This window comes from Tachypleus tridentatus, chromosome 5 (genome assembly GCF_004210375.1).
Source record: "Tachypleus tridentatus isolate NWPU-2018 chromosome 5, ASM421037v1, whole genome shotgun sequence".
In the NCBI taxonomy this organism is placed as follows: domain Eukaryota; kingdom Metazoa; phylum Arthropoda; class Merostomata; order Xiphosura; family Limulidae; genus Tachypleus; species Tachypleus tridentatus.
The window spans coordinates 13,184,691-13,208,857 of NC_134829.1; the positions used below are offsets into that span (position 1 = coordinate 13,184,691).

At 33.9% G+C, this 24,167-nt stretch overlaps 1 protein-coding gene across 2 annotated transcripts; it reads left to right on the plus strand.

The window, feature by feature from the left end:
• Positions 1–8,165: 8,165 nt before the first annotated feature.
• Positions 8,166–24,153, plus strand: LOC143250553 (COMM domain-containing protein 7-like). 2 transcript variants are annotated; one of them, XM_076501285.1, is made up of 8 exons: positions 8,166–8,293; positions 11,163–11,216; positions 17,409–17,511; positions 18,007–18,063; positions 18,297–18,334; positions 18,507–18,597; positions 18,724–18,825; positions 18,934–24,153. In XM_076501285.1, exons 1-8 carry the CDS (start codon positions 8,192–8,194, stop codon positions 19,008–19,010), a joined length of 624 nt encoding a protein of 207 aa, XP_076357400.1. In that variant the 5' UTR covers positions 8,166–8,191; the 3' UTR covers positions 19,011–24,153. The 2 variants fall into 2 exon arrangements, with proteins under 2 accessions (XP_076357400.1, XP_076357401.1); XM_076501286.1 differs by having other exon boundaries at positions 8,193–8,401.
• Positions 24,154–24,167: the final 14 nt, after the last annotated feature.

Below are 24,167 nucleotides of genomic sequence, written 5' to 3' on the forward strand. Positions count from 1 at the left end.
CAAACTTATGATGGAGCCGATAACATGAGTGATGCGTACAGTGGATGTCAGGCAAAAATAAAAGAGAAGCAACCATCAGCTTTGTTTTATCACTGCGGAACACACAAGGCTAATTTAATAATGTAACATGCAGTTGAAACTTGTGAATGTGTTCGAGATTCTATCCTGTGGGTACATAAATTTGGTGTCTTGCTTCAGAGGTCAGGCAAATACATGACAATCTTTGAAAATATTGTATCGTCAGACAGTCACAATGGTCCAGTTAAAAACATCCACCCACTGTGTCCAACACGCTGGATGTGCCGCCTATCTGCAATTACATGTGCTAATGATCACTACAGTGCCATTGTTGATTCTTTGTCTGAATTAGCAAATGAAAAATCAGATGTAGCAGTGAAAGCACCAGGTCTGCTGAACAGATTTGACAAAGGAAAGAGAGTTTTATGATTTATGGTGGCTCAGCATCCATTGGCTGCATTAGAGGAACTCAACCGTGCATTCCAAGCAAAATCAGTGACAGTATCTGGCATGATTGAAGCATCTGCAATGACGGTTGAGCAATTGAGGGTATTGCAAACAGAGGAAAATTACAACAAGATATTTGATGAAGCTGAGAAAAAGGTAACTTCCCGAGATCTGGTGCCTATTGAACTACCACGCATTCGCAGACCCCCTAGAAGGATCACAGGTGATGGCTCAGCACACCATTCTGCAACAGCTAAAGATTATTACAGAAGCCAATATTTTGAATTTATGGACACAGTCATAGAACATCTGACCACTAGATTTAATGCAGACAACAATGACTTGAAGCAATATCTGGCACTTGAGAACATGATCACATCTGGCAAGATTGACAATTCGGTTATAAACTTTTATCCAGAAATCTTTGCATAACAGCTCGAGTTTCAGTTGCCCCTGTTCAAAGGAACAACAAAAGCAGTATCTCTGAAAGGTGCAAAGGATGCTTACTGTAAAATGCATGAAACAAGCCTGCAGATGTTTAGTGAAGTGTTTCTTCTCAAGAAAATTTTGCTTGTGTGTCCAGTATCCAGCTGCGAATGTGAACGCAGCTTTTCTGCATTAAGTCGGTTGAAGACGTGGTTAAGGTCAACTATGTCTCAGTGCCGCCTCAACCATGTGGCAGTTTGTCACACTCACAAAGATGAGGTCGACAAGATAAATATAGAAGAGCTTATGAAAGAATTCATAAACAGATCATCACAAAGTAGGTCTATGTTTGGGAACATGTAGACTAGAGGACTAAATGAATCTTACGTTAATGAAAAGTATGAATGATTATGTGCTACATTGTATTGATGTGTAATTTTCAAGACATTTTAATTATTTTTATCAAACAACATGAACAGGTTTTCAGTAGATATAAACTTATCAAAGGTAATTACTAATTTTATTAATATTTGAAAACGTAATTCATGCAATGAAAGTTATTAGTAACCTTGTCAAGTATAATGGCCATCTTTTATACTGTGCAGTGTGCAGGAATAAATTCATGTGGCAGTTAATTTGTGACACATTTGTCTTTATTCTATTAACATTTTGAAAACTGTTCACAACACCTCACTTATACAATCCTACATGGAAACCTTGAAGTATCGTGGCAACAAGATTACTCTGTGACTGTTTAATCAGAGATTACTAATTTGCAAATTGAACAGTCCACATAAGTAGTTGCAAAAATCATCATCGGGTGTAAAAAATCTACGCCCCTGATAGTGTATGTCCAAATAATATTCAGATCTTATTTGAACATAATTTGATAGTTTGAAAACAAAGATTACCACTTTTTTTTTTTAGTTAGTAATCTTATAGTAACTAACTGTCCAAACTCTTCATGATTAGATATTATGCCAACCATATTAACTGAGAGGCAAACATATATGGCTCTGTGAACTGTTGGAGCTATGTTTTCCTCTATATCTGCTACTTCCTAATAAGACTTACCTTGAACATCTAGATAAGTATTCTTAGCTTTTTTCATTTACAGGGTAACAGTGAGATAAAACAATGGTTTTGTCTTTAACTTATTTAAATATTCCCCCTTGTTACTTTTGGTCAAGATAAACTATCATAGATTCATCAGTTATATAAAGACACAGCTTGTCAATGTGCACAATGAATTTTTGTATAAAACTCAACTGCTACAACTCATTAGTTAATAGATCTAACAGACAAGCACATCAGAGTGAAACATGAGATGTAGGCCTGCCTGAACCAAAAGGTTACTATACTGCTGGCAAATATCAAAACCATACTCAATTTCAACTTTGGTATATTTATTTCTTCACTCTTGGTCGTATAGTAGTCTTTCCTAGATTTTGAAATTAAAATTTATGTAGATGAACCAACGACAGTCTTAACTACCCCAATATGTTCGTGGACACTGTGGGATGTCAAAAATAGATGGATGATCCAGAACCCAACAACTCGAAACAGTTACCTGCCTAAAATGCTTCATAAAAGTGGTCCACATTCTCCTTTGTTCTACCCTTGAATGTCAGTAGAGTTATTTACTTTGATTTGTTTATGGGGGACTATCATCGTGGCCATATCCTCTCTTTAATGGCTTTCCGAATTTCTCCTGATTAAGAAATCCTCGACATCATAGGCGCTGTATTGTAGATTGTTTTCAGGAAACCTGAAAGACAAGTAGTAAATCCTCATTCTAGGATAGCAGTATGACAAGGTTTGCTTGGCAACTCGTTCCTTAGCACTGTAAATCCTTAGGTTTCCTCGTGGTTCATGGCTGTCTTGACACTATAATCTCTCACTTAGAAAGGTACCATTGACCTACATTCCATTTAATTTGCTATTTCGTGCCTAATTTTTCATTTTCTAATGAGATAGATCCCATTGGTGGCAATAATCTACAAATGATATCTCCAGTCTCTTTTTGATGTTTACAATCAGCTTTGACCAGGGCTGGGACTTTTTTACTTTGACTTTACGAGTCTAAAATTCCTTTACAGGCTGCTCTCACTGGTTCTAGACTCACCAGACAATAAACCACCATGATTATTCTCACTCGTTCATACTTCCTTCACACGGAAAACCATTCATGCTGCACCTGACATCAACAGTTCTTTTTCTTAATCATCAACTGAAGCAAGATAGAAGTCATTGCCATTTCTAGTATTGGCAAAAGTACGACACCCATAAGAAGTCTTCCCTTAGACTCTAATAGTTCTCTCAAACACCAATCACCTCTTTCTGATCAAATCTCCCTCTTAGTTTTAAGTCTTTCTAATTGTGGAAGATACCCGTTTCCTTCAACTAAGAAGCATGTTTAAATTTAAAGCACAAGGGTTCAAGTAAAGGGCATATACATTTCAATAGAAATAGTAAAGTTTGCAATATGATATCCTGCAGTCACAATACAGAATTTTCTTCTTCCTGACCACTGTATGGTATATTCATGTGAAACTAAATTATGTGAAAGAAATTGGATAGATCAACTTCATAACGTGATATTGTCAGATAAATCAGTTTTCTTACAAATACCAGATAGGTAATCTAATTAATAACAACAGATATAAGTGGACACTTTGTATTTGATAAACTCAAAGTGTAAAATAATGAAATTGTATAAATGTGAATATGAATAAACTCTTTATTAAACAAATAACAGAAAACATAGTGTGTTTAGCTCCATTAAGGATTAATCTCTATATCACTAAAACACAATGTTTTTGGAGTATGCATTGTGTTCTGCTACTAGAACTGGCTTAAGAAAGTATATCTGAATTCAACAGATAAATTGGCTTTCTTCATCCAGTCAAAGTGTAATCTCATGACCTTTGGTCTCTTACAGAATTAGGAAACTGTATCATATAAACAATGTCAAATTGACTAGAAAATGATATTTACAAAGTGCCAATCTTTTCAGTTTGGATGTTACATGTTATTACAATATCCTCTTGGGTAGAAGAGACATTATTTACTATAGCAAATAAAAAACAAACCTTGTATCATAGGTAATTTTAACGGCTTTCTTCATCGTATGTTATGAGAAACCTGTATGTATAAAGAATAAATGATAAATTCAGAATAAACACTTTAATATTACAGATAAACAGAGCTACTTAGTATATTTAAATACCACACAACCTTGCTTATTTTGTTAACTTTCAAGAGTTTGTTTGTTTTGGAATTTCGCACAAAGCTACTCGAGGGCTATCTGTGCTAGCCGTCCCTAATTTAGAAGTGTAAGACTAGAGGGAAGGCAGCTAGTCATCACCACCCACCGCCAACTCTTGGGCTACTCTTTTACCAACGAATAGTGGGATTGACCGTCATATTATAACGCTCCCACGGCTGGGAGGGCGAGCATGTTTGGCGCGACTCGGGCGCGAACCCGCGACCCTCAGATTACGAAGCGCACGCCTTAACGCGCTAGGCCATGCCAGGCCCAACTTTCAAGAGAAAGGTCATATCAGAAGTAATGGGACGAATGTTATGGATTTTTGTTATTAAGGATAGAAACTTATCTTTCAAAAATGCTTATCTGCTTATGAATTGTTCAGTATTAATGTCTTTACAATGAAGGGCTCTGGCATTATAAAGTGTAATATTTTATACAAATTAAGTAAAATTTCGTTTACTGCAATTTATATTCCAGCTGTAATGATAACAACATTACTATTCCTCGGTAGAAAAATTATATTTGAAATTTTTCACCATAATAATATCATTACACAATTTGTTTCCTAAAATTATTTATAGTATAAGTTAAAACTTTCTTGCTATTTTAAAAAATGTATCTTTCTGAGTAATTTTATGATGTTGATTATAAAAATCATGTTGAAAATTACTGATCACCTCTATTTTTCAAGTTACGTTAAATGTATTCTAAATAATATTATGTATAGTGAAACTAACGATCGTTTCTTTAATAACTTTATTTATTAATTGAAAATTGATGATTTATAAGTTTATCTCATGTTCATAGCATGAGAAACAGAAATTCATGGGACCACTGTGCAAAAGTACAACTTTCAGATAGCTTTAAATGAGTCAATAAAAAATCTCCGTTTCTCCATTAGTGCACCAACATTTGTACAGAAAGTATCATGTATGCTATTTTCAGAAGCAAGACTTTGATAGAGACATCGGGGAAATTGAAACTTTGTTTCTAAAGCTAATAAATTTCATTGCTATAAACGAGAACCAAGAAATTTCCAAGGCTGTTTTGATAGAGAAAAGTCATAAATCAGATAATTTACCTCTTCTTCTGTGTTCAGATGAAGCAATTTTTGTTGAGGTAACACAGGTATAGAATTACTTGATGAAGAGGATGGAGATGTTTCATTGTCTTTTTCATAGGATAACTCTTCCGTTTTCCAGTTTGCTAGTGAGCATGACATTGGAAAACCGCCTCATGGGGTACTGGTTTCATTGCAGATGAAATATCTGGATATTTATGGATTGTTGAGTTTTGACTGAATATCCAGAAATATTAACAGTGCAAAAATAACAGTAAGTTAGACTACCTTCGGGCTCACATCACATCATGCAAATAGCACACTTACTCTCTTTTTTTTATCAGCCGCTGTGTCAAACCAGATGTTTAAAATGTACAATAATATAAATATAGAGTCACCAGTTTTGCACCAAAAATAATGGTACTAAGCTACGATTACCTGGTGTGTGATATTTCTCCTTTTCGAAACTGCAATGTATTTTCTGTTTCGTGTGAATTCTTTGCATTTTCGGTCTTTACTTGAACAGTAGACAACCACCATATCAAATGATTTTCTAGAAAATATAAAATAATTTATGATTACAGGACTAAAATTTAAAAGCTTTTATTAACAAAATTTTGCAGAATTTAATTATATTGCGAGTAAAGAGAGAGGAAGAAAATCAGACGTTGTTTTTACTATGAGTAGAACGAGGTGAAGTGAGCGATTGAGTGAGTCAGAGGTTACTTGGTTGAGCTAACTTATTATTACTTAGGTTAACTTATTATTTCGTTCCCCTTTGGGGAACGAAAAATAACCAGGGGCGGTCAGAAACTACTGTTTCTATTCACCCCACACGCGACTAGAGTAAATTTGTCAAGGAATTACGAGACTGGTGAACTGAACTTGAGTGGCTAGTTATTTATTAGTCTGGAGTGGTGGTCACAGATGACCCCGAAATGAACATATTTGTGTAACTATTTGAGGAGCGTCGGAACAAGCTGCGAAGGAGGCCCGCGAGTTGGAGAGAGATCGTAGCTGCGGCGAGAGGCTCAGCACCCCATTCGCATCAACTCGAAGGTTTCTTTGACGTAGATGTGGTCGAAGAGAGACTAGACGAGCAGAGAGATGCAAACAGTACGTCAGCCTAGTTAAACTCTTGATATAAATTATCCAGAATTATGATACTAAACATTTGGTGATGATTATGATGCGTTCTAACTGGCCTCTTATCAGGGCTGAGATCTATAAATCCTAAGAGAAAAAGAATTTTGATATGGGGGGGGAAACGGGAGTACCCCAAAAAACCCACTTTCACTGGTGGGGCGCCGAAAGAAAACAACCGCACCAGTGCCCAACACTGAAAGTATGAAGGCATATATGATTAGATATTCGAGTTTACATTCAGGGCATGTATGTAATTATATGGAGAGTGGTATCTCTGCCAAGTTCGTGGAGTGGCTGCTAGTTGTGGAAATTGTCTTGTTAATTGTGTGCGGTTGCTTGCTTTTCTATAGTATTTAGATGCTAGATAGGTAAGTATTTTCTTGAGAGGCGAGATGGTGCTTGCTTTATCAAGGTAAGCTATCGGTATGTATCTGGGGGAGTCGATATGCCAGTGAAATGGCAAGATTCTGGGCTTGTCGTAATTTCTTAAGGTGGAAGAGGGGTGCGTTTGCAGTAATCATGTTGCCGTATTCAGTGATCGGCCGGATGTAAATCTTGTATATGGTGAGAATCATTTTAGTTCTGCAGCCCTTGATAATACTACTGATTCTTCTGAGGTAGTAGATTCGTTTATAGACTTTTGGGAGTATGGTTTTAAAGTGATCAGTCCAAGTTAGTTTCTTGTTGAGCGTGATGCCAAGAAATTTTGTAATTGAAGAAAATTTAAGCTCAGTGTTCATCATTTTCAGTTTAACTTTGGGGATAGATTTGTTTTTTCTTGAGATTTTGCGTTTAAAGATTATAGCCTGTATTTTAATTGCATTAAGCGCGACCCGCCAGGTGTTACACCAGGTGATAATGCTGTTCAGTGTGGATTGGACTTTAGAGGCAGGCAGTAGGGGTTCGCGTGACATGCTCCATACTGCATATTGCGCCGCATAGGTGTACTTGGGTTTGGGAAAGGGGATGTCATTAACATATAATACATACAACAGAGGGCTTAGTACTAAACCTTGGGGAACGCCTGCTGAGAGGTGAATCAGAGGCTACTGCGAGACTTTGCCCCTTTTATGCTAAACGAGGGAAATTAGCAAATTGAGAATGTGAGGGTTTTGTGATTCCCGGGCGGAAAAGATAAGTGTGAAATTGAAAAGAAAGTGCTGTAATTTGCTACTGTTGTATCGAGAACAAATAGTACACATGCACAATATATTTGGAAATTTACACAAATATGATACAGCCAGTATTTTAAATTATATATGCCTTTTACCCATTCAAATGTCCACATAAATTTAATTTCACAACATTGTACTGACTATATTTTTGAAATTAATACCATCAAATTATCTCAAATCACATGCATTTTCTTTAGCAGCAAATTATTTTGTTGTCTAGTGTTATTTGCCAGAAGTTAAGTGTGTGTGTTTTTCTTATAGAAAAGCCACCTCGGGCTATCTGTTGAGCCCACCGAATGGAATCGAATCCCTGATTTTAGCATTGGAAATGCGGAGACATACCGCTGTACTAGCGGGGTGCAAGTGAAGTGACTCTCAACTAATCACATGTCAATTAGCATGAAGAAGAAAAAAAAGAAACCTTTCATCGCTAAAATCATCGTTCTGACAAGACAAATATGTTAGATATAAACCTCTCAGTCAAAATCTAACAATCCTTCGATGGCAACCATATTCATGCGCGGAGTTGACGAGAAACTATTTCTCCAGAACACCTTCGTTTTAAACAGCCCATAGCTTTCATGTTGTACTTTCTTCCAAACAAGTTAAGTTTTTCGTTTGTTTACCAACACAGAGGGCGCTAAATATATGTGTGGCAAGATGGCAATTACGGGGTTGTATTTTTCGGAAAGTGTTCCACCAGATGCTGTGATATCGGATTTTCAGAGTATGAATAAGTTAAACTTTGAGGTTAGTGCATAAAAAGAAGAAGTAATTAAACAGAGTGTAAATAGTGAGAGGTTCTCTTAAGTATATCTATAAATTAACTAGGACCAGTAGATGGAGGAGTCGCACTCGGTAGGAGTAACTATATTAATAACTGATTTATGAGCCTTACTACTGAGCACTACTTCTACTAGAGCTGCTGAATACTATTAAGAATAATTAGTTAACAATTTGATAATTACAACGAATAATCCACTTTGAGACCAATAATAAAGTTTAAAGATAGTTGAAGTTGAACGAATAACGGATTTAGCCCTATCTACTCAGTCTAGCTTCAACTAGTTAGTACTTGTCCTTAAAAACAGTAGTGTATTTATTTATTGTCATAGTTTGTGTAGGGCATAAATACTTGTTTGTTGTTGTTTTTTAAGTGCACTGAAGGTAAAGCGAATGTTGGTATCGGCATTGAAATGACATTTGGAGGCCATCATGTAGGCCCCATTTATCATCAGTTTATCTGTATCCAACCCTTAAATTAAAGTATGCTTTGATGGTAAGGTTGTTTTTTTATGTTGAAAACTATAATTTGGCTAAGCTGTTAAATATTTCTTCACTTCTGTTCTTACAAGAGAAAATTTGGCAATTATCTTGATTGTGAACATTCTGTGGGAAATACCGTAATTGAATTATGTTGATATTACTACTTTGGTTATAAGTAGAAGGACTGAGACGTCAAAAATAGAAAAATATACCACATGGCCAGGTAAGGTTTTTCTCAGGGTTTTAAAGGGTGTCAGGTATCAGAAATATGATCTTCTCTCTAGTTTTTGGTCAGTGAGGTTCTTGAGGATTGGAGTTACTTATGTTATTTCTATTTTTAAAGGGGTGAGTGGACTGAAAACTACCTTTTAGATCATTTAGGCAATTAGGCTGGTGATTTAGAACAATTTTCAGACATTTGGATATTTCACTGGCTGACCAATATTGTTGGTTAATTGTAAGAATATGAAACAAAAATTATATTGTAGCACACTGTTTTTATTTCTGTACTGCTGCAGTAGATACACACTGACATTTGTAAAATTAACATCAGTGTTAAAATAAAGACTAAACTAACTATCGAAGAGAAAGGAATAAGAAAAGGGAAATCATTCTGCCAAACAGGTCTTGTTTACTTAACTCTGACCAGTAGACCTATGCTTTAAACAAACTAAAATGCGTTTGAAGAATATTTAAGGTCATCAGAGGTATGCAATATCACTAAATCATGAATATAACAATCTAGAAATAACTTGCAGATGACTTGTGTAAAAGTTGCAAATAACTAACATTCATATTGATATGGAATAGTAGAAGTCAAACATGCAACACTTGTAGTTGGTATGGAGTACTGAACAACAGGTTTCAAACTGAGGCCTCAGAATTTCAAGTGTTGATGCCACACAGTATGAAGACCAATTTTATCAAATACCTGAAGCTAACAAAGCATATATGAGAAAGATCTTGAAAGCTTATTATTATCCTGAAAAAACAATTGGTTACCATTCAAGACAAATAAGAGCAAATGAATAGAGTTCATGAAAAAAATGTTGCAGTTTAAATACCATGTTTTAGTCGTAAAGCTATTGATATTATGAATAATACTATAAGGGAAACTGGTTTACCTCTATGTGGATTCATTCACCTATCTCTCTTTTAATGGCTTCACATTTAAACAGCATGGTTATTGTCAGTAAAACAACTGGACCATATGTAGCCAAGAGCTTTTGAAGAGATGTATAGGGAAAGGTGTATCTACAGTATCTTTTATGATATTTCCAGTAAAAGATGTATTGGTGAAATTGAAAGACCTATAAAAAGGATGTTGCATGGAACAGTGATTTTTGAGGTTGATAAAAGTGAGACTGAAACATGTTTTATTAATGAGCACAGGTTACCTAAATCTGATCACCTTTTGATCATCAAAATAGAAAGAAAATACCAAAGTTTACTGAAAAGAAATACAACAGGTCTTGGAACATTCAGTTTTTTTTTCATTATATGAAGATCATTTAAAGTGTCACTATTTTAAAATCTGTTGGAACTAAATGAATGCTGTAATCTGTATGTATTCATTTATACAGTATTTATTTGTGAACAGAAATATGTTTAAATATTAGTTTCATTGTGTTTATGTTTTATTACAAAATTATATTTTCTGTTGTACAAAAATTATTATTCATCAGCTGGTTACAGCCAAAACCAATCCAATGTAATTTTGTGCATTAAAACTCAAGTTTCTATTATGTAAGTGCAAAACCACTAAAACTTAAGTTATTTTAACAATGTTCTGTGGTGAAAATTCTTATGAAACTGAAGGATGCAACATATTTTTGTATGATCAAAAGAAGATCTAATGCAATACATCTTTACATGACAAACTAAAGTAAACATGCCTGGCATCATTTAATCAAAACACGAAATATTCAAATGTAATAATTTGTCTCAGATAATGCAGTAATAAAATGTAGTCTAATTTTATAGCAAGTAGTTATTAAAGCACAACTTTCTTATGCTTCTTGTAATATTATGAGTTGTTAAAACATAATACTTGGATACATCATACAGGTTAATGATAAAAGTTAAAAAAAACTTTCATACGCATATACCTAGTGTCTTCACTTTTGCAAAAATCACAAAATCACCAGTTCAATGAAAAATGCTCCATGTTTATAAGTAGACTTGTAAACAATTTACATGTACTTCTGTAAAACCTGCAAGTCAAACAACAAAATAAAGTTTAAAAACACAAGGTTACAAAGTTGAAAATTTTTACATTGCAAAATTTCAATGATCTAGTGTTGCATAATGATGTATGAATGTCTTTTTTCTCTTTTTCTTCCATTTCTCTCAGCAATTCAGTCAGCTTGTGGAAATAGTCTTTCAGTTCCTTGTAGGAAAACATAATGTAAGTTTTGAATTTAAGTATACTATTGTTAAACAGAATTCTTGAAATAAGTACATTATTATTAAACAGAATGCTTTAACTAAGTGCATTACTATTGTTAAACAGAATGCAACATTTGAATTTAGATACATTATTGTACTTAACAGGGTGTGAGTTTTAAATTTAGGTAAATTATTGTTGTTAAATAGAGATGTATTGTTAAAGTACAGACATTACAACTCCAGCTTTAAGATAGTTGTCCATCTGAGCAAGTAAGATTGACATGAATATTTTACTGATATTATATTTAATATAACTATTCTGGTACATCCTAATTACATAATCCTTAGCGTAACCTAGTGGGTTACTTGTTTAATATTTCTAGCACAATGTTATCTTGTGTTATGAAGTATGTCTGTGGTTGGTTCAGTTAGATTACAGTAGATACTAACACACATCTGTAAGGTCAAGTAAACCTTCCCACATAATTTGAAAAGTTTATTTTATTTGTGTTCTCACAAGTGAGGTTCTTGTTTTGAATTACTTTAACAGTCAAGTAATTTAAATTATAATAAAAATCAATTGTCATGAAAATAATGAATTAATCTAAATTACTGTTTTTGTTTAATTACTTTAACTATGCATGTAATAAAAATATTGCTGTTATGTTTCTTGTTAAGCACAAAGTTACATAATGGATTGTATTCTATTCTGTTCAATAAATTAAAATTCCTTTTCACATGAAGTTCATTCATCTGTGGTTATTCATGGTGGGAGGGTATCATGATTCAAAGATGATTTGAATTTTGTGGTTCAGTTTCTGCTACCACAAAACTTGCTCACACTTACTTTTAATTTTAAAAAAACTACTAAACCTTATCTGCCACTCCCACAATTTCACAATTTTGACTGGATGGCAGTACCCATTGCTAACATTTTTTTTTTGAACTGCCAATTAAACAGGAAGCAACTAGATGTCAGCACTTGTCAGTGACATTTTTATTTTTTGCTTTATGTAACAATTGCATGGGGAACACATCACTTAATGGAATCATTGATTACTTCATTAGCAACTGTCACAAATCATCTAATTCTAACCATTAGTACATTTGACTTGTTTTCAAATGTTGAAACAATTAAGTGATAAAGACAGTTGATCAATGAATTAAGTACAAATGTGTTATACCCATTGTATTTAAATATACATTTTATTAGAATATCATGTAATAAGTTATTTTAATAACAGAGATGGGATTAAATTTAAGAAATTTAACATTTTGACTAATTACTTTGACATCACAGAATTGTGATGTAAGGTGAAAAAATTTTGTTAGAAATACTAAACAGAAAATAGATTTGTATAACTCAGAATTATTTCAATACTTACACTTCTGTCACAAGATTAGCTATTTTCCTTTAGTGTTGTACTCTATATGCAAACCTTTTCTTTATGCATGCCACAAGCCTTGCACTCCCCCCATTTTAGAATTAGTATATTTCAATGTGTATCTCTTACAAGTCATCATATATCATTTGTTAACAAATAGTAGCATAGCATGCTCACGTGACTATCAAACCTTCACTTCTCATTTAGCAGCATTTGAGTTCAGATGTGCTTTATTATTTATTTATTGCAGCATGTTTGACTTTGTTTTCCTCACACGATGGTTCATTTTAAACTTAATTTGATTTGTTCAATCAGATTCTTTTTTCATATTTATCAGTTAATTTCCATTGCTTTATTTTTGCACTTGAGTGTTGTGAAACTTTTCTGTGTAATGACTTCCAAAGTTGACCTTACCACTTTGAAGGTCACAACAGTTGGTGGCAACCTGATGATATATTTATCTGTTGTCATGCATCAAGAAGTAAAATGTTACAGGGTCCATTCTTTCCTCTTGCAATTCATCATGATACCTACTGGAACTGGTGAGACTCTGCTGACTGATGAGGACTTTGTCTCTTTTTTTTCATCTCTAAAATTTGTCAGTTATTACAGTTCACCAGTCTGAGGTTCTCCTGGGCCTAACTTGATCTTCTTGGATTTTCTTTCTCAGGTTTGCGTTGTTTTATTCATGTCACCTTGACCTTCATTATTACATGTACTATTTTACTTCCTCCCCTGATATTTGGGTTATTGCTGTTCCACTAACCTTATAATTCCACAAGGAGATTAGCTTGTTGTGCCCTCCAAGGACTCTACATTTTTTGATCAGCATTTGTGTGGATCCTGAATCAGCTGTTAGTCTCATAGATACTCTTATCTGGTATCTTTTTTTCTTACATCATCTCTCAGATGATTTCCACAGATATCATGTGGGATTTTTGCCAGTAAGCTTCACTTTCTCTCTTCCACTTTAATCTGTAATTTGTCTTCAACTCAGGTCTTTATTGTTGGGACCATCTAGACAGAGATTTGGTTATCTCAGATCACATTACCTTCCATGTATCTCAGGATCGTACATCTTGCTCCTTTTTTTAAGACTTCATGTTTATGATCCAGTCCCTAACAATATTGATATGTGGGTAGTGTCAGCCCACCAGCAGTGTGCACTTATAACTTTTGTAGCCCATTTGTCTCAGCTGAAGCATTATATGCTACTTATTCCTCACAACCATTTTCCACTACTTCATTTCTGGGTACTTTTTTTTGTTGATTTCTTTGACTACCAATGACTACCCTGATGGTTTAGTTCTTGTCAGAGTTTGACTAATGGTGTTTCTTCCTCGCTGGCTTCCCTTTGTTGTTGATCAATGGTTGCTAAGGGTTCTTTCAGAAGGTTTCATTATCCCATTTCCTACCTCTTGCTATTTCTCATTTCCAGTTTCCTTTCTTTCTCGTTGAGGTCCAGTGACATTCCTGCATCTGTCAGAGACAATTTGGGATTTACTGTGCCTCAAGCAGTTGAACTGATTCACCATCCCTCTGGATTTTTTTTTTTCCAATTTCTGTGTTGTCTCCAAGACAACTGTAGATTGATGAACAGTCATCAATTTTTTGCCTGAACTGCTTCATCTTACTCCCCATGTTTACCATAGTATATTTTTTTCAGGTTGAGATGGACATTTTCAATTGGGTGGTAGGTGACGATAATGGATGTATCCATTGCCTACATCTGTATTCCATTAGTACTTCCATTTCAGCCTTTTCTTCAGTTTTCTCATCTCAGGTTAGCTTACCAGTTTTGGGCACTCACTTCAGACTTTCACTGGCTTCATAGGTATTTTTTCACATTCACTTGCTCATCAGTTTGGGCTCTGGAGTTGCAATTTCATTATATTATTTCATTTCTCTTGCCAGTCACCATCTAGTAGTGGTTCATTCTGACAGCTCTATGGTGGTGGTGGCTCTTATTAACCATGAAGAGGCTACTTGGCCCAGAAATCTATTTTCAATCCAGTAACAGATCATTTTTCTTGCCTGAGCCAAATTTCTCCCATGGAGTGATCATTCGGTTTACTCATTTTAAGGGACCTCTGCATTTGATGGAGTTCTAATCAATTGGATTCATTTACTGTGGGCCTCGGTACAATGTTGCCCTCTTTCTGTTACTTGTACCACAGGCTCTGGCTGTCGATACCTTCAGGAAGGATTGGTCTCTCATGTACCTTTATGTGTACCCTCCTGTCTGATTGTTTCTTCAGGTGGTTTTTCTGTTACACACCTCTCCTTGTCTTGTTCTCTTTATTGCACCCAATTGACCAACACAACTTGGTTTCCATGCTCTGATTTAAACTCCATTTTAACCACTTTCTTCATGCTCCTTGTTTCGTTTATCCCTTAAGATATATTTCCATTTTCTCTTGACCTGCAAACATTGCTGGTTTTATTTGTTTGCCATTAACATTTCATGTACCCTTTTTTGCCCTCCTTATCTTTTCCAATCCCCCTAAGACCTCAGAGGATTAGGAAGATTGTTCCTCCTTTTTTCCTGTTTTCTATCCTGTTTTTTCCTTATCTGGGCCTTGACAGACTTCTGTGTTCAGTCAGGGCCTTATAGTGTGATACTGCATGTACAACTGTATTTTTATTTCCTTCCAATCCTCCTCCCTTTATAATCTTTCTCCTTCTACCCTTACAAATTGGATTAACCTTCTGGTCCATTTGGCCTATTCCTCTCTATTGTCTTTATCCTGTACCTTATTCTTTGTTTACTCCCATTGAATCAGTCTTCTTACATTTCATCTTCGTCATCTGTTGGAAGAGATAGATCAAGCCATCGCATGAACCACAACCAGTTTATTTGTTTCCCACTATCTTCATCACATTATGCATTCATCTGAATCAAGTTTTCATCTTTCACCTGTGGCTGTGCTTTAGACTTTGATACAGCTTTAACTGGTAAGTTTTATTCATTTTCCTCTTTTTCAGGGGCCTTTCTTCCCTTTTATCACACAGATCCTACTTTGTGGCAAGTGGTACCTGACCAGGTATTCTTTAACTTAAAATCTGTATTGTATACCATGTTGACTTGTATGTTTTCGTCCAGGACTCCACACAGTCACCATAGATATGGGGTGTTCCATAATATTTCTGAAAGGTTAACTACCTTACAGTGGTTGCTTCATAAATTTGTTTATTCCAAACTGTATCTCTCGTGGACTGCATTGGTATAGCTGCCCATCCCTGCTGTACTGAGTGAAGAACTCAGTGTGGTTTGCTTTTCAAAATAGGGTATTGTGGTCACCAGTTACACTGCCTCTGGTGATGACAGTCTTCCAGTCTCTCCTGTGTCTTTCATCTTCTTCTTTGAGTGGAAATCATAGGTTCGATTCCCCTCCGTGGACTCAGCAGATAGCCCGAGGTGGCTTTGCTATATGAAAATACACACATGTATATTGTCATATTTCAATTTATTTCTTTGCATGGAGTATGGTTTTTCTTTACCACTTTACAGTTCCAAGCTACTGGGGTAGTAGACTGTGGAGGCTTCCTCCTGAATGGTTTCCACAAAAAGGTTTACTATAACTATTCTGTCAAGAGTAGGGTGGTGGTGTTCTGTTGGTGTAGATGCTACTTGTCTTCTTGGGACTACATGCATTATCAGTGTAGTTGACCTATGACCTTCTTATACTATTTATGTACTTAACAATCCACAACTACTGGAGTTAGTCCATCACCATACAAGATGACGTGGCCTCCTTATACTATATACACTATTGAGCAGTTGATCTGTCACTGAACTGGTTGCTGGAGCCTTCTACTATTTATTTACACAAATAATTGAGTTGATCCACCACATGTAAGTGGATCTTTAGGAGTTGGAATTGAGTGAACCTATTAACAAAATCCTTGCACAAGTTGAATCCATCCTCATGATGCAAGATGGCCTGTTGTAGGGTGTTGGTCCTTGTGTAGTACCCGTAAATTGGTGCAAATCGTAATCCCCAGTTTTCGGGTTATAGGTGAAGACAGAAGGATTCTCATCCTACCCTTGTTTTGCATGTACATTCTGATGCACATTAGCCACTCTACACTTCATAACTTTCTACATGCAGCCAAAGAGTACACCTGGCTCAGAAGTGGTGCATTTCCCCTCCTTTGATCTCTGGATCTCTTTTTCTCATGGTGTGAGGTATTCTTCAAATGCTTCCAGGGGTATTTCCCTTGTACTGGTCCATCATTCTCCTCAGTGTTGTATTATAGCTAATCTTATGAGATGAGGTATTATGTCAGAAGTTATTATTTTCCTATATGAAAAGTGTATTTCTGATATATACACACCTCTTCGCTAAAACACCCTTCCTCCTCTCTTTTCTGGTGTTCACATCTGCCAAACATTAAGTGAAGGTTTGGTAGAGGAATATGGAGGGAGTCTCGTGTCATTTGAACATGCAATGCTACTATTGGTTAATAAATCACATATGATGATTTTTAAGAGAGACATGTTGGAATACACTACTTCCAGTGAGGGGGAGAGTGCAAGGCTTGTGGCATGTTTAAAGGAAAAGTTTGCATATAGATGGCAACACTGAATGAGAATATCTTGTCAAACGAGGTAAGTACCTATTGGAAATACGTTTTAAGTATAGGAAAATTATAACTCTGAGAACTTTTACAGAGTTTATGCACAGTAGGTTTTTTTTTTTAATAAAATGTGATAGTTGATTACATAATGCTTGAAGGTATTGTAAGAATGAATGTGACTTGAACAAGTGGTATTTAAATTTGTTTTTCTTCTCAGTAAAGCTTAAAATGATTTTCTGGTTTAGTCAACAGAATTGCTACAACACTTAGGAACATTTTCAGAGAAACATGGGGTCAACCTGGGTGGATTAAAAAATATTATGAAGAGTCTGCTTCTTTTACCACAAGGTGAGAAATTTGTAAAGATAAGCTTTTAAGAATCATTTTATACTTTTGAAACTAAATGTACTGAAGGAATTATTTTGTAGTGTAAGTGTTTGCTCTTTAAATGGAAATACTTCCAAATATAAATTAAATCTTTCTTCTGAGTTTATGGCTTTTTAGTTGAAGATTATTAATACTTACCCCTTAATTCTATTAAATATTTTTTACTAAAACTGTACCTCATTAAATAAGAATATTTGAATTAATTTGATGACATCAGTCTGTTGATGGGTAGAATTCAACAATTATATGCATCAATGATAGACATTTTTAAGATCTGAATAGATTACTGTCACTAAACTTCTTAATTGTTAACTCTGTAACCTTGGCTCTTGTAGAGGAAAATTTTAAAGCTGTTTGTGAGCAAAACAATCTTTTAAGACTCAGCTGTTACTTCACTTACTGGAAAAAAATAATGTCTGAGAAAGAATGTTAAGTAACAACTGAAATTACTTTCAGGAGGTTTGAAAAGAGGAATTACAGCAGCACAGATGAGAGCAGATGCTGTTAAACTTGGTATGTTACAGTATATCTTCATAATAATGTAAGTTATAATTCTGTCTTCAAAAACACTATAAAATATGACATTTTCTAATATTAAAAGTTTTAATTTGTTATACATTTCACATCTAGTGTAAATGGAAATTCAGTTAATTTTAGGTTAACACTATTGTAATTTAAAATGACAGGTAGAAGTCTCAGTCTCACTGTCAAATTATTTTTCAAACCTTTTTTTTTCCTCACTCTAGGTTTAAGTGAAGACAAGGCAGAACACTTGTCAAGAAAGGTAAAATAATACTGTGAATCTAATTTTTCTGTAATTAACTGTATTGTCATAAAATTGTTAAATCTCAAGTTAATAAAATAAATTACTAATTATATATATATTGATTTACTTAAAACAAAACACAACTTCTGAGGTCAAGGTATAGGTTTTGTTCTTTCTTTTTTCTCCTCAGTGGGAAAGTGACTATTCTGCTCTTGTGCAGACCAGTTTAAATCACATTATCAGTGTGAACCAGTTGATAGATATGGAATGGAAGTTTGGAGGTTAGTTACAGCTTTGTGTTGTTGGCAAAAATATCACAACAATTTTGCATTATTATAATTCTGAGGTGTTCATTTCTAAGAGCAGAATTATTTGCAATATAATAACTGATATTGTTCTTTTCACAGTGACTGCAGCCAGCAGTGAAATCAACCAAGTGGGAAATACATTCTTGCAGATGAAACTTGTTATTGATAAAGGCAATGGACAAGTGGAAAATAAATTTCTAGGTAATACTGTAATTTATGAATTGTAAAAACTTTTGATAAGATAACAATTCTTAAAAAATTAATTATCCCAACATGTTTATAAACTATCAGTTTTTTTTATTTTTCCAGAGCTTTCCCTAGCACAGTTTTATTCTTTTCTTCATGAAATGGAAAGAGCAAAAGCCAGCTTAGAGTTTTTGGTTTAACAGAACATGGGAAAACTTGCTGGATCAAGTTGATTATTTCATAGAAGTTGCCAGCATAGTTTCAGGCTACCAGTAATAAAAAGATTAGCAACTACAAATTTCAAACATGATGGAGACAGTAGTGAATTGCAGGTTTTGAATTTATTTACCAGTTAAATATTGTATATGTAATATACATGTATAAACTTGTAAGAGATAAACTTTATCTCCAGAGAATTTCTGATTTTTTAAGAGATTAAGAGCAGAGCTTATAAGATCATAACTGAATTTTTGTCACTACTGATATATAGTCTTGTAACTTCTGTACATGATTCTGACAGTCCTTCAACTGAATTCTGGTTTGCCTCTATGAAAGTTTTCACAATATCGTGCATTGTTTTGGAACTATATATATATATAGCCCAAACAAAAGTTAAATTAAAGAAGCTGTATAAATTTAAAGGATCTGCAGGGTACAGGCTATAATCTGGGATGTAAAATGTGCCCTGGGGTTTGGAGGTAACTCTACAAGTAGGACCCACATTGTGGCAGGGATACACCATCTATCAGTCTTACATGAAGAAATTTGTAAAAATAAAATAATCAAAAGATATTGGAATTGGGAGAGCGAGATGTTGGTGCTCAAGCCCACAATATCCCACATCTATATCACTTGTGGGAAGGTGACTGCTCTACAAAGTAAACGAGAAGAAAAACACAAAAAGGAAATAAGGTACTACATCACTTAGGAGTAAGAAAGAAAAATGCACCTTCTGAGGTTGGCATTACAGCCCCCATTATAGTAGAAAAGTACCAATTAGTAATTAGATTATACTACTGTAAAATCCTTATCAAGTTATCTAAACTAGTTATAACTCTCAACCACCACCCATTAAGTCCACTGTAACTATATGTGATAAGATGTTAATCTGGATAAAAGTAATGCAGGTTGTTTAAATGACCTTATTAAAAATAAAAATACTTATCAGAAACCATCAGTAAAATTTATCACAGAATATTTTAATTTTTATTCATTTTTTTTATTAAATCAATTCAACCTTAAATTTTACATTTAATGTTGAAATATTGTATTACAAAATTTGAATAATTGTGAAGTTATAATGCTTATAACAGAAAAGTATGGTGCACTATTTTTAAAAGAGGGTAAACCATATATCTAAAAAGAAAAATATTTAGATTAATGTCATTATCAATTTTTTTATATATCTATCTAAATGTGCCTCTACATTTAAAATTAAAGTGTTTTCAGTTTCTAATTCTAGCAGATAAATAGTGTGAACAGAATTATTTATCAGGGTTATTTATACTAATTATATCATCTATATACCTGTGCGTGAAAGCAAAAATTGCATATTCATACATACACACCAGATATTTTAGCTCTTTATATATGTAAAAATGGCTGGTATGGATAGAGAAAACTCTAAGTAGAGGAGTGAACAGCGTTTCGAACTTCTTTGATGGCCGAAGAAGGTCGAAACGTTGTTCACTCTTCCTCTACTTAAAAGTTTTCTCTACCCATACCAGTCGTTTTTACATATATATTTTTCCTACAAGTGTTTTCTCGTCATCATGGATTTTAGCTCTTTGTTTTTCATGCCAGTCATGAATACCACTAAGGCTGATGAGCAGTTTATTGATACGATTCCCTAATTTGATACCAAGTATACCAATAAATGTACTGTATGTTTCATAGACTTTCCTGACTAGCGAGATTCGCATGGTTAGGAAAGTGTAATTCCTGCCCTATGTGGTACCAAACAGTCTATGCCATTTCATTTTTCTTCATAGACATGGTTGTTTCATTAACACTTATTATATGAATTACCCTATTTGCAACTGAATGAACAAAGTAACATCACTTCTAATGGAAACATCAGCACAAAATTAAAAAGATTTGCTGCACAAACACTTTTTAACATCACACCTGCAAGAAATGTAGAAATTACAGTGACATTTGACATCTTAGTCTTTCAAACAAATTTAAATTTCAGAGCTAGATAGTACATAATACAGTATAATTACAGAGACTGAAATAAAATTCAGCTTGTTTGTTTGTTTTGAATCTTCCAACTGAGTTACAGGAGGGCTATCTGCACTAGCCATCCCTAATTTAGCAGTGTTAAGACTAGAGTCAAGGAAGCTAGTCATCACCATCCACCATCAACTCTTTTTACTAACAAATAGCAGGACTGACTGTCACGTTATAATGTGCTCACAGCTAAAAGGGCAGGCATGTTTGTTGTGATGGGAATTCAAACCAGTGACCCTCAGATTACAAGTCGCGCTCCCTAACCACCTGGCCATGCTGGGCTAAAATTTAGTACATGCTTAACCCAATTACAACACAGCATCAGTTGTTTTATTGAACTGCTATTTTATATTATAAATATTATATAAGTATTATATATTAGTTAGTTTCTTAACTTAAAAGTAAATATTTAAAAAACACCCAAATATTGATTTTTTTTGTTTGTCACACAGCATGCTGAATACAGCACTGGTTAAAATTAGATGTTGTGATGTCAAAATACAAAGTCTATAGATCTGTATGAATCAGAAATTCAAATTACCTAGTTTTCAAAACTAGAATACAAAATAAAAACCTCCTGTCTTTTCTCTGTTCTGAGTTATCACTAATGTACTGATCAACCACAGTGGCTTGTTCACCTCATTTGATTTTTGGAAACAGTCCTTTATATACACTTATATATGACAAGTGAATAACCAATCAGAAGTTTAGAATGTTCCACAAGTGGTTTTCTCAGCTGTTTTCAAATATAACATCATCTTTTTCTTTCCAGACAAACATTTGTGCTGGTAAGTTGAATCTTTAGTCTGTTCAATGTTTTTTCTTTTTCTCCACCCAGGCACAGCTTAGATATTACACATAACTTATAATGAAATATATAAGTACATATATTGTACTACATTATATATACATATATATAACTACTATATTGGGGTATCAATAGAGTTGTTTATGATTTTATAGTTATTCAAATATATGTATAAATCCTAAAATTTATTGTTTCACAATGTCCATGTACAAAATTCCTTAAGCCATAGCAACCTATTACAAGCAGCATTCAAGTACAAAGGTTGTAACTAGAAGAGATAATTTTATACTTTACATGTTTATTTACTGTGCTATGTTTTAAAAACTTGTTCATAAATAGTAATAATGTATATACATGTATGATTACAGCTGAAGTGTGACTGTATTTTACAAAAGAATAGTGCACTAAAACACAGCCAAGACAGGTCACTTCATATAGGCCAGTTTGATATTGTTGGATGTGCACTGTATAATTGTAACTTCTATCACGTTAGTCAGCAATAGCTGAAGGGTCAATATAATGTTATGTCATTTAAGTTATTTATATTAAAAATTTATGTTTGAGTTATAATCTGTAGTCATTCTTGTAACAAAAAAGGTATAATTTGTATTTTTATGGTGATTTGGAGATCAGTCAAATCCATCAAACACATAGAGAGATTCTGATTCAATTGTGAAAATAACAGCTAAGTATAAAGTTCTTTCTTTACATTTGATAACTATCTGGAAGTTATAAAGGTTTCCTATGTGAAATATGAATTTTTTTTTATTATAAAAACATTTTTAATCCTACAATGATAATTTACTCTGCATGTTGCAGTCAACCTTCTGAAAGAAAATATTTAAGATATCTTGATATTTTATGTACAAAAATCTTGTAATGTTTACCAATAATCAGCAGAATTTTGTAAACAAATGCATACATTATTAAGAATCATAGTATAGTTATACTCTCATGGATACTTTCATGATTATGAGCTGAGTGGATTCTACCAATACCATAATGAAAGGGTTTATACCTTAAGCAGGTAGGACATACATCCTAAGAAAATGCTTTCATGCTATGTATGGTGTGTATGTCTATATATAAAATGGCATAACCATGGTTCAATGTTATGTTAATTAGTGCCTTTACCATATTGGGAGCAGGAATGCTAACTTCAAGAGGTAAGTTTTATCTTACTTACCCCCATATGATAGTACCTTATTTTTTATTTTATTTTATTTATCTTTTTATGTTTATCTTATTTTAATTTGGGAGAGCAGTCACCTTCCCACAACTGCCTCCAGGCAGTGAATGGTAATATAGATGTGGGATATTGTGGGTTTGATCTCCCACATCTTGCTCTCCTAATTTCTAATCTTCTTATTAGCAAATTGGAGGTTAAGACTGATAGATAGTGTATCACCACCACAATATGGATCCTACTTCTTCAGTCACTTAGGATACATTTTATGATCCCATGTTCCAGCTTTTTAGGATCTTTTCAAAAATATGCAGCATATTTTGTTTATGGCCTCAAAATGTATGGTTATAATATACATATAGATGCACACAATACACATTACAATTTTCTTGTCAATATAGAAATGACCCAAATTTTGTCCTGAAATATATCTAGAATTTGTAATTTCATTGAAAAGTGTCAATAGAAATTGCCACTCCCATGAAATGCGGGCTTGTGTAAGGCATGAATGAAAGCACAAAAATTAAGATTTTAATTTGTCATGAATACAGCAAAATTACTGGTCTCAGAAAGGGGTGTTGTACATGTTGCCAAAATCTGGGCAGTAAAGCCCAATAGGCTGAAACAATAAACAAAAAAGTGTGTTGGGTGATATGAGGTAGAAAAAAGAATCATATTATTGTTGTCCAGATAGCTGTACTAGTCTCTGCATAGACCTATGGTTTAAGGCAAAGCAAAACTATTAAATAAATTATGAAAACCAAAATTACTCTACCATCAACTCAAATTAATAACTACTTCACAAAGACAGATCTTCAGTTTTAATTATTATAACTATCTATTATCTTTAACATCCATGAAAGACATAAGAGAATGTGTGGATTCATTATCAGTTTATAGTAATAGTAAAGTTGTCTGTGTAAGGAGAGGTAAATAGTAATACAATGAAACTTACACTAAGAACCTTTACAGAACTTTCAAACAACCAGAGACAAGTTAAGGGGGGACTTTACTTCATGTCAATATAACTGTTAGAATTGGTAATGTACACTTTTTAAAATGATGTATATTTAATAAACTTGAATAAAGCACATGCTGCATTCAGCAATTAAACCTAGCAGAGCTTTGAAA